Source organism: Alosa pseudoharengus, unplaced genomic scaffold (genome assembly GCF_046254945.1).
Source record: "Alosa pseudoharengus isolate Yale_2024_CS ecotype anadromous, Long Island Sound unplaced genomic scaffold, YU_APseudo_1.1 YU_APseudo_1.1_scf_24, whole genome shotgun sequence".
NCBI lineage: Eukaryota > Metazoa > Chordata > Actinopteri > Clupeiformes > Clupeidae > Alosa > Alosa pseudoharengus.
Genome location: NW_027468689.1, coordinates 8,077,187 through 8,090,637, shown reverse-complemented (window position 1 = coordinate 8,090,637; position 13,451 = coordinate 8,077,187). Strand labels below are relative to the sequence as shown.

The following is a 13,451-nucleotide window of genomic DNA, read 5'->3' as shown; positions in this document are numbered from 1 at the left end:
TGTCTTCAAAAGCAATTGAGCCAGATCCAAACAAAGTGAAGGCTATCCTACAGATGCCTGAGCCTACATGTGTGGAGGACGTGAGGCGCCTTATGGGCATGGCAAACTACCTGTCAAAGTTTGTACCTCAGATGGCGACCATCACTGTGCCACTAAAAGACCTACTGAGAGAGAAAAATGAGGGTCTGGGATGAACCGCAGCACACTTCTTTTGAAAAGCTGAAAAGTGGGCTGAGCTCACCAAAAGCGCTTGCTCAGTACTCAAATACAGCAGAGACAAAAGTGGCCGCGGATGCATCACCATACGGAATAGGTGCAGTACTCACACAGAAGCAAGCTGATAATTCCTGGCAGTCTGTCACATACATTTCAAGAAGACTGACAGACACAGAAAAGCGCTAGGCGCAAATTGAAAAGGAGGCGCTGGCGGTAACGTGGGCGTGTGAAAGACTAACATCTTATCTGCAAGGGCTGCACTTCACTCTTCAGACTGACCATAAGCCCTTGTCCCTCTGTTGAGCACCAGAGGTTTAGATGAACTCCCTCCTAGAGTTTTAAGATTTCGACTGAGAATCCTCAGGTATGATTACGACATTGTTCACGTGCCAGGCAAAAACCTCATCACTGCTGATACATTGTCCAGAGCTCCGCTGAGTGACACTCACAGCTAACGACCTACAGCTTGAAAAAGAGGTCCAGGTGTTTGTGGATGCTGTTGTGTCTTCACTTCCTGCTACGGAAAGTAAGTAAGTAAGTAATTAAGAAAGTACAACAAACTGATGAGACGTGCAAAACGGTGGCACTCTACTGTCAAACAGCATGGCCACAGAGACACAAATTGAGTTCAGGGATTGCACCCTATACAGGCAAGTCAGAGCAGAGCTGTATCTCGCTGGCGACCTTCTGATGAAAGGTGAAAGGATAGTCATCCCTCAGACACTCAGAGGGGACATAATGCACAAACTCCATGAAGGGTCACCAAGGGATCTCCAAATGCCGTGCCAGAGCTCAAACATCAGTATGGTGGCCAGGTATCTCTGCACAAATTCGAGAGACAGTAGACAGATGTGAAATGTGTCAGAGATACAGAACACAGTACAGAGAGCCCCTCATACAGTCCCAAGTCCCGGACAGGCCCGGGCAAAAGGTTTTTATGAAGCTGTTTCAGACATCCCAACCTGCAAAAAGTCATTTCAGGGAGGTATCACAAAGCCCCCCCCCCCCCCCTCAAAAAAAAAGACTTTAGCCTATTTAGAAACTGAAATACAGATTCATATGTTGGTTCAATACACCAAATAAGGAAGATAGAAGTTGTGAAAATAAAATATGTACATTTTGGTAGTTTGGTCTTTTTTTTGGTCTTTTCATGTCTTTTTCATGTATAGGCCTAGTTAAACTCACCTCAACATGTCTTTTGCAATCATTTAACCTGCCATGGGCAACGCTGAAGTCACTGTTGCAAACAGTGCAGCGTGCAAGACTAGGCCTATCATTATTTTTTACTCTTATGGTACACTTTGAAATGGGTCTTACATTTTCCTTTTTGGGGGGGCACTGACTCCATGACGCCCCTGTTAGATACACTGAACTGATTAAGTTTGGGAGAAAAAGAGATAAAAAGCCCGCCTACACTGAAAACTGATTGGTTAATTTAGCAAAACAGGCCAATCAGGATGCTCTCTGTCTTGGATGCGCTCAGGCACACGTACCCACCACCCCTCTTTCTCTCCCCTGTCGTGTGCGCTGTCACTCCCCGATGTGAGTCGCGCATGCTGTTTTACGGCATAACGCCAAGGGATCCGACTGAAATCCATAAAATAATTCACTTTTCTGTTTCAAAAACGTTTTAGCTATCTAAGATTGTTTGATTGCTAACGTTAGCAAACGCCATTCAAGTGACAGCCTTTGTTGTGCTTGATTGCTTACTTACTTGCCAGCAGTGAACAAACTTCGTTATGTAGGTCAATTTTTATTGATATTACAGAAGTCTCTCGCTAGCAGGCTACTTCAGCCTCTAATCTAGAGATCATGCCGTGAAAAAGTGATGCCTTACGCTAAATAATACCAAAGATCCTTAATATACATATTTATCAACCGTCTCTGATAATTCATTACTGCTGTGTAGGCTAATGTCATTATTCTGTGGCTAACAGCACTGGTAGTCGCAAAGTAGCAAAGTGACGCATGCGCGACTCACATCCGGTAGCGACTCACATCGGGGAGTGACAGCGCTACACTCAGATGCACTCGCGATTTGAAGTCTAGGTCTCGCGTGCGCGCTCTTGATCGATCGCTCTAGATTCCGGGAGATTTTATCTAATTTGCGGGCGTCAGGGAGCCGCTGTTAATGTGCGGGAGACTCGGTATGTCTGCCGTTTGAGTGGGCAAGCAAGACCCACCTGCTCATCATCGATTTCTTGAATTTCCCCTGGGGATCAATAAAGTATCTATCTATCTATCTATCGATTACTTCTCGCGATATATAGAGGTGGCTGAGCTCAGGGTCACATCATCTGGCTACTGTTCGTGCTGTAAAGGAGGCTTTTGCACATCATGACAACGGGCCACAGTTCTCTTCAGAGACATTCAGAACATTTGCGAAAGAGAGCTGCTTTGCACACGTCACCAGCCCTCGGCAGTGCAGACAGTCAGCGTCTTTGAAGTAGGACACTGACCGCACTAGAGCACTTTTAGCATACAGAGCCACACCATTAAAACATGGATACTCACCTGCGTAGTTAATAATGAAGAAACCTGCGCACATCCCTACAAGTCAGCTCACACCAAAATGGCCTGACCTAGAGGCTTTTCACAGGAAAGATGAGGAAGGAAGGCGTAAGCAAGCAACCGCCACCAGTCCAGAACACTTCAAGAGCTCACCTCAGGACAGAATGTGTGGATCACCACCGAGAAAGCTCCTGGGACTGTTCTAGGCACTGCGAACATGCCAAGGTCATACTTGGTAGAAACTGACAAGGGCATTCTAAGGAGAAACAGAATCCACCTGAGAGCCACTGGGAACTCCTCTGAAGCCACCACCAAGTCAGGCAGAGTTCCAGAGAAATGTGTTGTGATAAAAAGGTTAGCATATAAATAACAATTAGAATTGGATGAGTTGATGTCAGGAAAGAGTTGAAAATGATTTGATAAAAGAAAATGTTTGAAATGAGTTAATGGTCTATAAAAGAATACAGACTTAAAAAGTTCTAAAAAAGATGCTGCTTAGCTAAGAGGAGGAGGTGTAGCGGTACATTACCCATAAGTCTATGCATTGATGTAGGCTATGCATTAAGTTTCGGTTTCACTAGTAAAGGAGTTTACATGACCTGCTATTACTTCGCCGTCCAGTCTCATCATTATACAGTATAAATGTAGCCTATTGAATAATTTGAAATGATACTTTGAATTCAAGCAGAAATTTAATATGGAGATCATGTGCTCCACCTCTGATCAGTCAGAGTGATAGGGTATAAATATGGTTTAAACAGTGAGTGGATTCAATATTAGATCACTGACCTTTAAAGTACTTTGTGACTTATTTTTAGCCTGTGAAAATGCTCAGCTGAACTGACTTCACTTTCTTGCATCTCCACCCAAGCATGTTGAAAAAACAGGAAAGAGTAAAAGCCATAAGCACAAAGAAAGTTGAAGTGAGAACAGATTTCTGTCTGTATTCACTTGTGGTTTCCTCCCCCCACATCTCTGCATGTAGGTGTTTTCTCAGTCACCAGAGCAACCCAGGAAGTTACAGCTACAAGTACACCTCCAGCTTTAAGCTGTGATCGTCATCATGTTGTGCCTCACGATCGCACTGGTATCTCCATCTCCTGCGGAACATGGCTGTAACAGGCAGGCATACCTGCCTGCTGGTTGTTACCATTTTATGTTATAGGCTAAAGCTATATCTCTTTTCATTGTGATGCTGCCATGATGATATTCCGGTGAACATTTGTGATATCAGCAGCAACCAGCATTAAGGTAAGATAAGATATATTTTAGTCATCCTGAAGGAAATTTGACTGTACACGCCTACAAAACAAAATGTATGACATCAGAATCAGAATCATGCTTCAATGGCCATGTATATTTACTTACATACATACAGATCATGTCCTAATGTATATGTTTCCTCACTTCCTGTATCATTATACCCTTGCCTCCTCGTCACTATATGAAGCTTTACTTTTATAAGAGTGTGCAATGTGTGCATTTTCAGAACTAGGGAGGAGGACAGCACACAAAAAAACAAAAAGACACAAAGGTGAGGAAATTACAACCAATTTACTTCACTTCAATTGTTTATATCAGCAATAACAGCATCTGCCACAAAGCATGGAGAGACATTTTTCTTAAAGTTTGGAAAGGGTTCAATAAAATAATAAGGCACTGCCCATGTGAGCTGCATGTTTGAAAACATATATATAATATCATTCAAAAGTCAATGCATTTGCCAAATAATACAACAAATGCAAACACTTTAATTTCAAAAAAGACACCCTGAGCATGATTCCAAGTCTGAAGAGTAGGATACATACAGACAAGCACATATCATTGCAGGATCCTATTGAATGTAACAATATCATCAGAGCTTAATGATTTTCTAACACTCAAACTAACATTTGACCTTGACTCATACAGGCCACTGTGTGTTCTGTACAAGTCCAAAGACACCAGACCAGTTTGGTCAGTTGGGAAAACAAACAGGAAGAAGAGGTATGTTTAACTGGTGCTACACGGTAAGACAACAATGTCTTTTTAACTTAATTTTCTCCCAACTCAATTTTTTACTCATTATTTTAGGCATACAAGCATAAGGCACTGCAAATGTTGGAAGAACATAAAAATACTTCAATCTCAATACACCAAGTGCAAAAACTTCAAAAAAGACATCCTACTGTAACAATATCAGAGTTGAATTTTCCAACACCCAAACTAACATTTGACCTTCACTCATATGCCACTGTCTGTTGTGAATATTTCCAGACACCAGACCAGTTTGGTCAGTTGGGAAAACAAACAGGAAGAAGGGGTATGTTTAACCAGTACTACATGGTAAGACAGTTAAACTTTTACAGACAGTCCAAATATTTGCCCCTGCCACGAAACTAACCTGTGTGTGTATGTGAATGATTATAGGGCATGAAACCAGTTTGGGCAGTTGAGAAAAATGTAAGATGCTTCTATTCAAGCCGTAGGCAGCTATTAGCAATACAACATTTTTTCTTTACTTCATTGCACTATGGAAATCAGGCCTGGTATCAACATTAATATTAATAATAAAACAGTTTTCTGTGGACCTATCTTCATGCTGCTGTTTCTAGGGCTACCTTCCTTGGGCTCTGGTGCCGGTTTCTCTGCTTAGAAAAAATACAAAAAATGTTATACACGATAATCATGTTTATGGACAAAGTAACTACACTGTAATATTACAGTATGTAGGCCTAGTACTATACTGTAACTGATGTGTGTGTAGCCACATGTGTGTGGATAGGGTTTTAATGAGAGAAATACTATTTTTATTGCAGTATTTTGCAAAAAACAAAACTCACACTGAAACATAGGAGTACCAACAAACCTTTGATAGTTAGCAGTACATGTTGACTTTGAAGATCCTTTTTAACTTCAGGAACAAAGCATGTGTATTCCCCATGGTCACTCCCACTCAGATTTCTCAGTGTGAGAGAGAAGTCGCCTTTCTTGGGAGCGGAGGCAGTTGCCCTGTTTTCAAACTGTTTGTGTTGGTCAGACACACTTTCCCCCCTTACGAAGTTGTAGACTTTCACACTATCTTTAAAACGCCACAGAAATGTGATGTCCTGGTCGGATAATGTAACATTGGCATCTGGGCCGCTGTGTGAACATGGCAGAACAACGTCACCTCCCACATATCCCACCACAGGCACTTCCAAGGTGACTGCAAAAGAGAAGAAAGATAGAAGTCAGCATTTCACCACTGAACAGACACATAAAACAATGCAAAAGGCCAGAATTTGTACAGATCTGCTCACCTGGTTCAAACAGGAAAAATAGGAGACCTATTAAATGGAGTCTGTTAAACAGAAGGGAAAACAACTAACTTCAATGTCAAATTGGTCACATTGTGAAGCACGTTAACCACATGAATTCCAATACAAATTTCAAGTTTTTGCCTGAAATTGCACTGTGCCTATTTACAAGGGCATTGTTCCCACCTCTTTTGGGGCCTACCAACAAATGTTTGACCTCTATAGAAAGCTGAGAACCTGTAGTTTTCGTAGGAAACAGTCAAAAGTATAAGCATAAGTATTAAGTATATACACTCTTTTGATCCCTTGAGGGAAATTTGGTCTCTGCATTTATCCCAATCCGTGAATTAGTGAAACACACTCAGCACACAGTGAGGTGAAGCACACACTAATCCCGGCACAGTGAGCTGACTGCAACTACAGCGGTGCTCGGGGAGCAGTGAGGGGTTAGGTGCCTTGCTCAAGGGCACTTCAGCCGCTTTCTACTGGTCGGGGTTCGAACTGGCTACCCTCCGGTCACAAGTCCAAAGCGATAACCAGTAGGCCACGGCTGCCCAAAATAACTGTGTGATGTACTGACAGAGTTACAGAGGCTAGTTTTTTCTTTCTGCCGGATCTCTGAACTGACCACATTTCAGCCCTCTAGGTCACTTGATATCACTTAGAAACACAACTGAGCCCTAGCACCAGGTCTTGTGAAGCTGTGTGCAAAAGTAGATCAATATAGGATGAAAATATGAGTGTTTTAGACCATTATTTGCCAAGGTATGCTCATGCGTTTTGTAAAATGCCTATGGAAACTCCCCATAGGACTTTTGGTAATCCAAAATGCATACTGACAATCAAATGCTCTCTGCACATGAACCCCTTTGTGTAGAAGCATAATCCTGGTCTCAAATGAAAGGTAAAAATGTGTGTCTTCTACAAAATGTGGTGCATTACCAGCCCTGAGGCCACCCTTTCCAGCAGTCATAACGTGACATGACATGCTGCACGGATTGCATCTAGCATACATTACTTTCTTTATCTTATCACTGGCTTACTCATACTCAGATAAGACCAGTAGATTATAATACTCAGGGCAGATGGCTAACGTTACTGTAAATTAGTAGTTCTCAGTAGTGTGCCGAGAGGCAAAGCGAAGTGTGCCGTGGAATTTTGGGGAAATCAGAGCATTTTAGGTTAATGAAATAGGCTATTATGGCTATTTTAAAATGCAATGACAGCTTCGTAATTAAACAGTTAAGTCAACATCATGTGTGGATACCAGTAAGCCTATCACCGTGGTCTCAGCTCATGACTACTCCATATACTCTGCTGTATATTAACTTTTCTTTAGGGGTGTGACTTTCGAAACCGACGTCTCGAATCAGTGTCGAGGCTTCGAAGCACAAGTGTTTCGAAACACTGCTTCGAAACGTGGTTCAAAACAGCCATGTCATGTGACCACTGCTTCGAAACATTGTTCAAAATCCCCATGTCATGTGACCAAAGTGAAGTGAACCTTCGGTGCATTTTACCAGTGTCGGCAGGCGTGCTCGCGCATTCAATTAACAGTGTAGACTTTCCTTAAGCAATGACCATGATGGTGTAGTAGTTAGTGAGGGCGTTTTTTGCACGGTAGGCCTAGCCCAGGCTGCTCAAATGTGGTTCGAGCCCCCTTTAATTCGTAAGGTATTGCTTCACATCGTATCTGTTTATGTTTTCTTACTTCATCATTAACCACACAGTTTCAACTAAACTCCCAGAATGGTCAAAAATCGAGAGTTTTTATAAGAAGAAAGTTATTTAGAGAACACTAGCGGCAGCAATAAGAATCTCTTTATTGTCACTTCATGTGGTCTCCCATCCAGTAATTGACCAAGGGCATCACTGCTTAGCTTTTGACAAAGACTGAACACAGGTAACACAGTGATCCACGAACTCCAAAGACTACGTCTCCAATACGAAGCATTTGACAGATTTGTTTCACCATAAACAGCTCTGAGGTGTCGGAATTGTTTCGAGAGCTTCGGAACAATTCGGCACAATTGCTTCAAACGTTTCAGTGTTTCATAAAGCCTCGCTTTGCCCATCCCTACTTTTCTTTATAATCAGTAACTCATTACAAAGGTGTGCTTAACTTGGTGTTAGGTTAACGCGAATTAACCATGGGACCACAAGTCACCAGCTAACGTCACATTAGCCAAATGTACTTAAGCCTGCTACTGTATGAATAGGCTAATGTTACAATAATATGCCTATGTAACGCACTTTTAGAGACGTTCAATCTCAGCCCTTTTTTTTTGGGGGGGGGGCACAAACAATACAAAATAAATAAGATAACAGGCTAGCCAACAGCTAGCTATAGCTAGCAATAATAGCTACCATTACTTCCGCAATAGGGCGGTTTCAGGACTGTCACATGAAACTATTCCCATTGGGTGTAGACGTAGTAGTTTTAGAACTGTCAAAAACATTAGTTAGGCAACCCTACCTTACATCGATACGCATAGTCAATCTAAGTATAATAACCGTGCTTGATTATTCGTAAGCAGGCCTGGGGGACGCAGAGTCGAATTCCGAATTCCGCCTGGTGACGTATCATTATTTAGTGCGTGCGTGCGTGGCTACGTAACCCGTCTACAGCTATTTAAACGTACCCCTCTGAAAAAGTAGCCTAATCCAAAAAGCCTTGACCCCACAACATAGAAGATACCAAGAAAATGCCCAGATGTTTGAAAACATGAAAATGACAGGCCCATGGCTGTATGGCTCCTACAGGCGCAGTTGGCCTGTAGCCTAGGTCACATCAATCAACAAGTGCAGAGTGGAGGGAAAGTGAAAACTAGCACCCCTAGTGGTTTCGTTCATATCAGAGAACCAATGTTAAATGAACATAATTACTTCTTGTGGCCTGCATATTCACAACGAGTACAAATGGCAATGCTACAGAGGTGACATGAGCAAAAAAAATAAATCTAAAGTTTAGTTTCATGTGCTCACGTGAAACTTTCACGTGCTCACGTGAAACTTTCATGTGCGCACATTAAAGTCTCTAGCCTGGATACCAGACTCTCTGACTTCGCAGAGTGCTGTAGGGAAATGTAAATGAGCGGAAGTACGTAGACAGGCGGAGTCAGGCTATAATGGTGCATTCATGGCACTTCGGAATGACAAGGGCCGCCCCCGTGGCTACTTTGTTTTTCCGACAGCAAGTGTCCATGTGTTATGCCGTCGGAATGTGTGACAAACACGGATGCCACAACAAAGGTTAAAACATACACTCACTAATCCTAAATAAGCAACTGTATTTGCTTAAAATATAGTGTAAGACGCTTGTGAAAAAAAGATATGCAGCTTTCAAGTGACAAAAACGGCAAATTCCCAAGTTCACATTAAAACTGGCCACATGGACTACAAACGAACTACAACGTGACGACAAAAGTGATGACGAGCCCCTAACTGGGCAACTCTGTTAGCAAAATCCAGCCCCAGTTTCCGACATCTGACTCACACATTACGTGACGTGAATGACGCAGAATGATGATGTTTTCACTGGGAAAAAGGTTTTTCCGAAGCCCATGTCTCAAGTGAGCACATGAAAGTTCCGTGTGCGCACACAAAAACTGGATTATATCTGGAATATTCATTATAAGCAATTGACAACTTCAAGGTCCACGTCATAAAAAAATGCGCAGGCCTATCAGGTTTTTTTTTTTCCAGGATTTTTTTGTTTGACACCAAGTTACCATTAGCCCACTGTTGTTTTCTGTGTCACTAAATACCTTATAAGACACATGTTTGTCAATGCAGTTGAAAGGTGTATGGCATCCTAATAAAGCTCACTTGAATTCATTTGAATTGGAATTGAGCTTTATGCATGTGTTGCAAACCACAGAAAGGTTTTGTCTTGGGGCCTATTCCTTTTGTTAGAAATCTGAGTTTGTTAACCCTGACTTGAGGGAAACTCTGGGTTTTCCATTCCAGTGAGAAACTTAACTCAAATTTTGAGTCTGTTACCACTTTATCTGACTGTGACTGTGAACATAACCTGCTCCCTTAACAAACCCAATGTTTCTCCATATCTCCTCCCTACTGAGCTGTTATTGGACACATGGGTTATCATTTTCTCCTCTATCAGTCCGACGTAAGGGTGAATTAATTTGCATATCTTAGAAATGTATTCAGTTGCCGAGTAGCCTATATCACCACTTTTTTCCACCTAGGCTTTAAGCTAATAGCCCATTAAAATTTTAAACGAATATTGGCTACTAAACTCATTGGCAGGTGCAGCAATATAGCAGGTTAAAAATAGGCTAATAGCCTATCTAAGTAGCCTAATCTTAGCAGGCTAAAGTTTTTTTATGGCTTGTGTTGTTAAGGTTTTTAAGTCATTTTTAAATCATTGGTCAGGAAATATATGGCTCATAAAACAATTAATGGCATAAACAATTGTAATAATTGTCTGATGACGTGCAACCACCAGTATAACCTAATACCACTGTACTGCATTTTCCTGATGTGCGTGCTGCGCATTTTTTTTATTATTGTAAATTTCAGTAAAAGTACACAAACAGGCAGAAGCTGGACAAGTGCAACAAACAACGGAATAAGTACAAGTACTTACAAAAAATACATTTCATGAACAAGATGGCAATACAGACAAGAGGTTACGAGGATTTTAAGAGCTTAAAAATGACACTTTGTAGAAGTGTATTTATAGCTAAAGGGCATGTTGAGTGTTCAAATAGGTTTTCTATGGATAAACTTACATTTGTGGATAAAAACTTGGATGAAAAGAAGCAGATGCATGGCAACGTTCCTATTAGAAATATCACTTTGGACTAAAACCTTTGGAAATGTTTGACTGTAAATAGCAGGAACAGACCAGAATCAGCATTTCACCACTGAATAGACACAAAACAATGTCTTCAACTGCTGAAATTTGTATACCCTGTTAAACAGAAGGAACGAAAACTAACTTCAATGTCAAATTGGTCACATTGTAAAAGCGTGCTAAAATGTGGTTGTAAGTAAGAGATCACTCAGTTCTACTTTCAGTTCTACAAAACTTGTTTCAGCAGCCCTGAGGCCTCCCTTTCCGGCAGCCATAACGTGACATGACATGCGGCACAAATAGTCGACTTGAGGGACACCTCTGACCTACTGCGAAGTGAGACACCTTGCTTATCACCTTGCTTGCTTATCTTGCTTATCTTGTGGTAATGGATAATAACAACTTGGTAATCTAGTCTAATGTAGTATTTATTTATTTCCTTAACTCGCTTGCTCATGCTCAGATTACACACACAGATTTAGCTATGGGATGTCCAATTAACTTTTGAATTCAAGGCAAATGGCTAGCTCTAATGTCTAATAATATATATATATGTCTATAGTGAAAAAAGAACACACACAAATAAAGATATCAGGCTAACCAACATCATTCATTACTTCCTCTACAGGATTTTCATTAATCTATTGCCATTGGGTGATGTAGATCTAGTAGTTTTTAAACTGTTAAAAAAACACATGAGTTGGGCAACCCCACCTCACATCCACACATCCATACACATAGTCTATATGTCTAATAACCGTGCTTGACTATTTGTAAGCAGGCCTGGGGAACGCAGAGTCTTATTACACTTAGTGACGTAGTATTAACTTGCAAATGCCACGTAGAGCTTGTCTATGTGAATTTAAACATCCCTCTCTGAAAAGGTCTACTCCAAAAGCACTAAGTCTTGAACAAAGAGAATACCAAGAAAATACCCAATTATTTGAGAAAATTATAGGCCTATGTATGGCTCCTCAGGGCACAGTCGTCCTGTAACCTAGACCACACAATAAGTGAATTAGGCCTATTTCTGAACCATTACGGACCAAAATGGTTACAAAATCCAATAAATTCCCAAAACATAACATTCTGTCTGTCATCTGTTGGGTTTAGGGTAATAAGTATGATCAACAGTTTGGCCTAGCTGTAGCCTATTCCAACATGCACATGCGTGTGAGATGCCTAATGCCTAATACACTCAAGTGTGCATCATATACTGTGCGTGTGTGTCTGTAAAGCATGCTAAAAATGTGGTTATGAGAGATCAGAGATGAACCTGTTCTCGTTCTACTTTTACAACCACAGAACTTGGTTTGCATTGCAGACAGCAGCTACATAACCTCAGAGATCCCTCTGACCTACTGCTACACACATACCGTGTAGGCATGCACACAACCTGCACTTCTCCCTTCCTTCTACCACTCCTTCAACAACACTTGACTGGTACTTACAGTACTTCTGGTCATATTATTTTTAGTATTTTGTTACCTTTGTTCTTCTTTCCCATGTAGCTTGAATGTTGTTCCTCATTTTGTAACTTATTTTAGAGAAAAGCATCAGCTAAAAAACTGCAGAGACAATCAAATCCTGTGCTAAGGAATTCTAACGACTCAGGTTTCATCTTGCATACATTCCTTTCCTGAACTTATCATTGGCTTGCTCGTGCTCAGATAGTAGATTTAGCTACACACAAACTTATAGACACACACAAGGAATAGTTCAACAAAGCAGTTCAACACTCTCTCTCACACACACACACAAACATGTACACACAGGCCTGTGTGGCTGAGCTCTGATGTGGGCTAGACTCTCTGCACTGTGGGGGTGCTGTGGCTTAGGTAATGGTGCAAGATCACATGATCACAGGACCGGCTCTGCGCACGTAGGCTACAATGTCCACGTGATGGAATTATGTACTAGGCTATAGCAGAAGTGAAACTTTCTGTTAAAAGAAACATTCCGCTATTGTAAAAAAGCCTATGTTCCATGTTCTTTCTGTTATTCTGTTTTACTCTTCTCTGAAAGAGCAATCTGTGTGAACTTTTATTGTTACAGTTTTACTGCTTATTTATGTAGGGTTGTGAGTAATGTGAACAGTATCAGAAGGCAAATCAGGAGACCAGTGACCCAGGAAGAATACAACATGTTTCACTGTGGAAAGCTGCCCCTGCCTTGTTGCATTTGTCCCTGCTTGTCAACAAGCTTTTGTCAGCGAACATTTTTTTTCATCTTCTAACAATTTGTCTTCAAATATAATATGATTTAAGGACCTTGCTCTTCCTATATTATTTTTGGTCCATTTTGTTGTCCACAGCTGTGCCTTCCCATGTACTTGTTGCTATGTGAACCTACATATTGATATGTGTACACCATTACAGCTTTAATGAAGATGTTACCGGTTCCATTATCCATAAAATCCATAAGAAGATTTTGCCTTTACTCAGATAGGACAGTGAAGCGAAAGGAAGATAGATGAGGCGGGACTGAAAAGCCACCGTGGGTAAGATGCTGCAGCCGCCTGCACCACAGCGCCCCCTACAGTTAGTGCCCCCTTAATCTTGAACTCAAGCCCAAGCTAGTCTGCAAGGAGCAGGTGTGTTCAGTGGTTGACAGGACAAATTCCCTAT

The 13,451-nt window shown here is 41.4% G+C and overlaps 1 protein-coding gene and 1 long non-coding RNA gene across 3 annotated transcripts; one reads left to right on the top strand and one right to left on the bottom strand.

Annotated features, from left to right (window-relative positions):
- The first annotated feature begins 2,115 nt into the window (after window positions 1–2,115).
- LOC143142245 (uncharacterized) lies at window positions 2,116–4,721 on the top strand. Its single transcript, XR_012990914.1, has 4 exons — window positions 2,116–3,081; window positions 3,713–3,978; window positions 4,217–4,261; window positions 4,639–4,721. It is a non-coding gene; the product is annotated as an uncharacterized LOC143142245 (long non-coding RNA).
- Window positions 4,263–9,010, bottom strand: LOC143142243 (CD276 antigen homolog). Of its 2 annotated transcripts, none has more exons than XM_076303021.1 (4): window positions 8,482–9,010; window positions 6,009–6,049; window positions 5,576–5,914; window positions 4,263–5,357 (listed from the first exon to the last, which is right to left on the bottom strand). In XM_076303021.1, the coding sequence occupies exons 1-4, from the start codon at window positions 8,496–8,498 to the stop codon at window positions 5,230–5,232; spliced, it is 525 nt and encodes a 174-aa protein (XP_076159136.1). In that variant the 5' UTR covers window positions 8,499–9,010; the 3' UTR covers window positions 4,263–5,229. The 2 variants fall into 2 exon arrangements, with proteins under 2 accessions (XP_076159136.1, XP_076159137.1); XM_076303022.1 differs by having other exon boundaries at window positions 4,263–5,354.
- Between the last annotated feature and the right edge of the window lie 4,441 nt (window positions 9,011–13,451).

Coding starts and splice junctions, on each gene's coding strand:
- LOC143142243 (XM_076303021.1), bottom strand. Junction 5,915..6,008: donor ATTTTTCCTGTTTGAACCAG/GTGAGCAGATCT, acceptor TCTCTTTTGCAG/TCACCTTGGAAGTGCCTGTG. Junction 5,358..5,575: donor TGTACTGCTAACTATCAAAG/GTTTGTTGGTAC, acceptor ATTTTTTCTAAG/CAGAGAAACCGGCACCAGAG.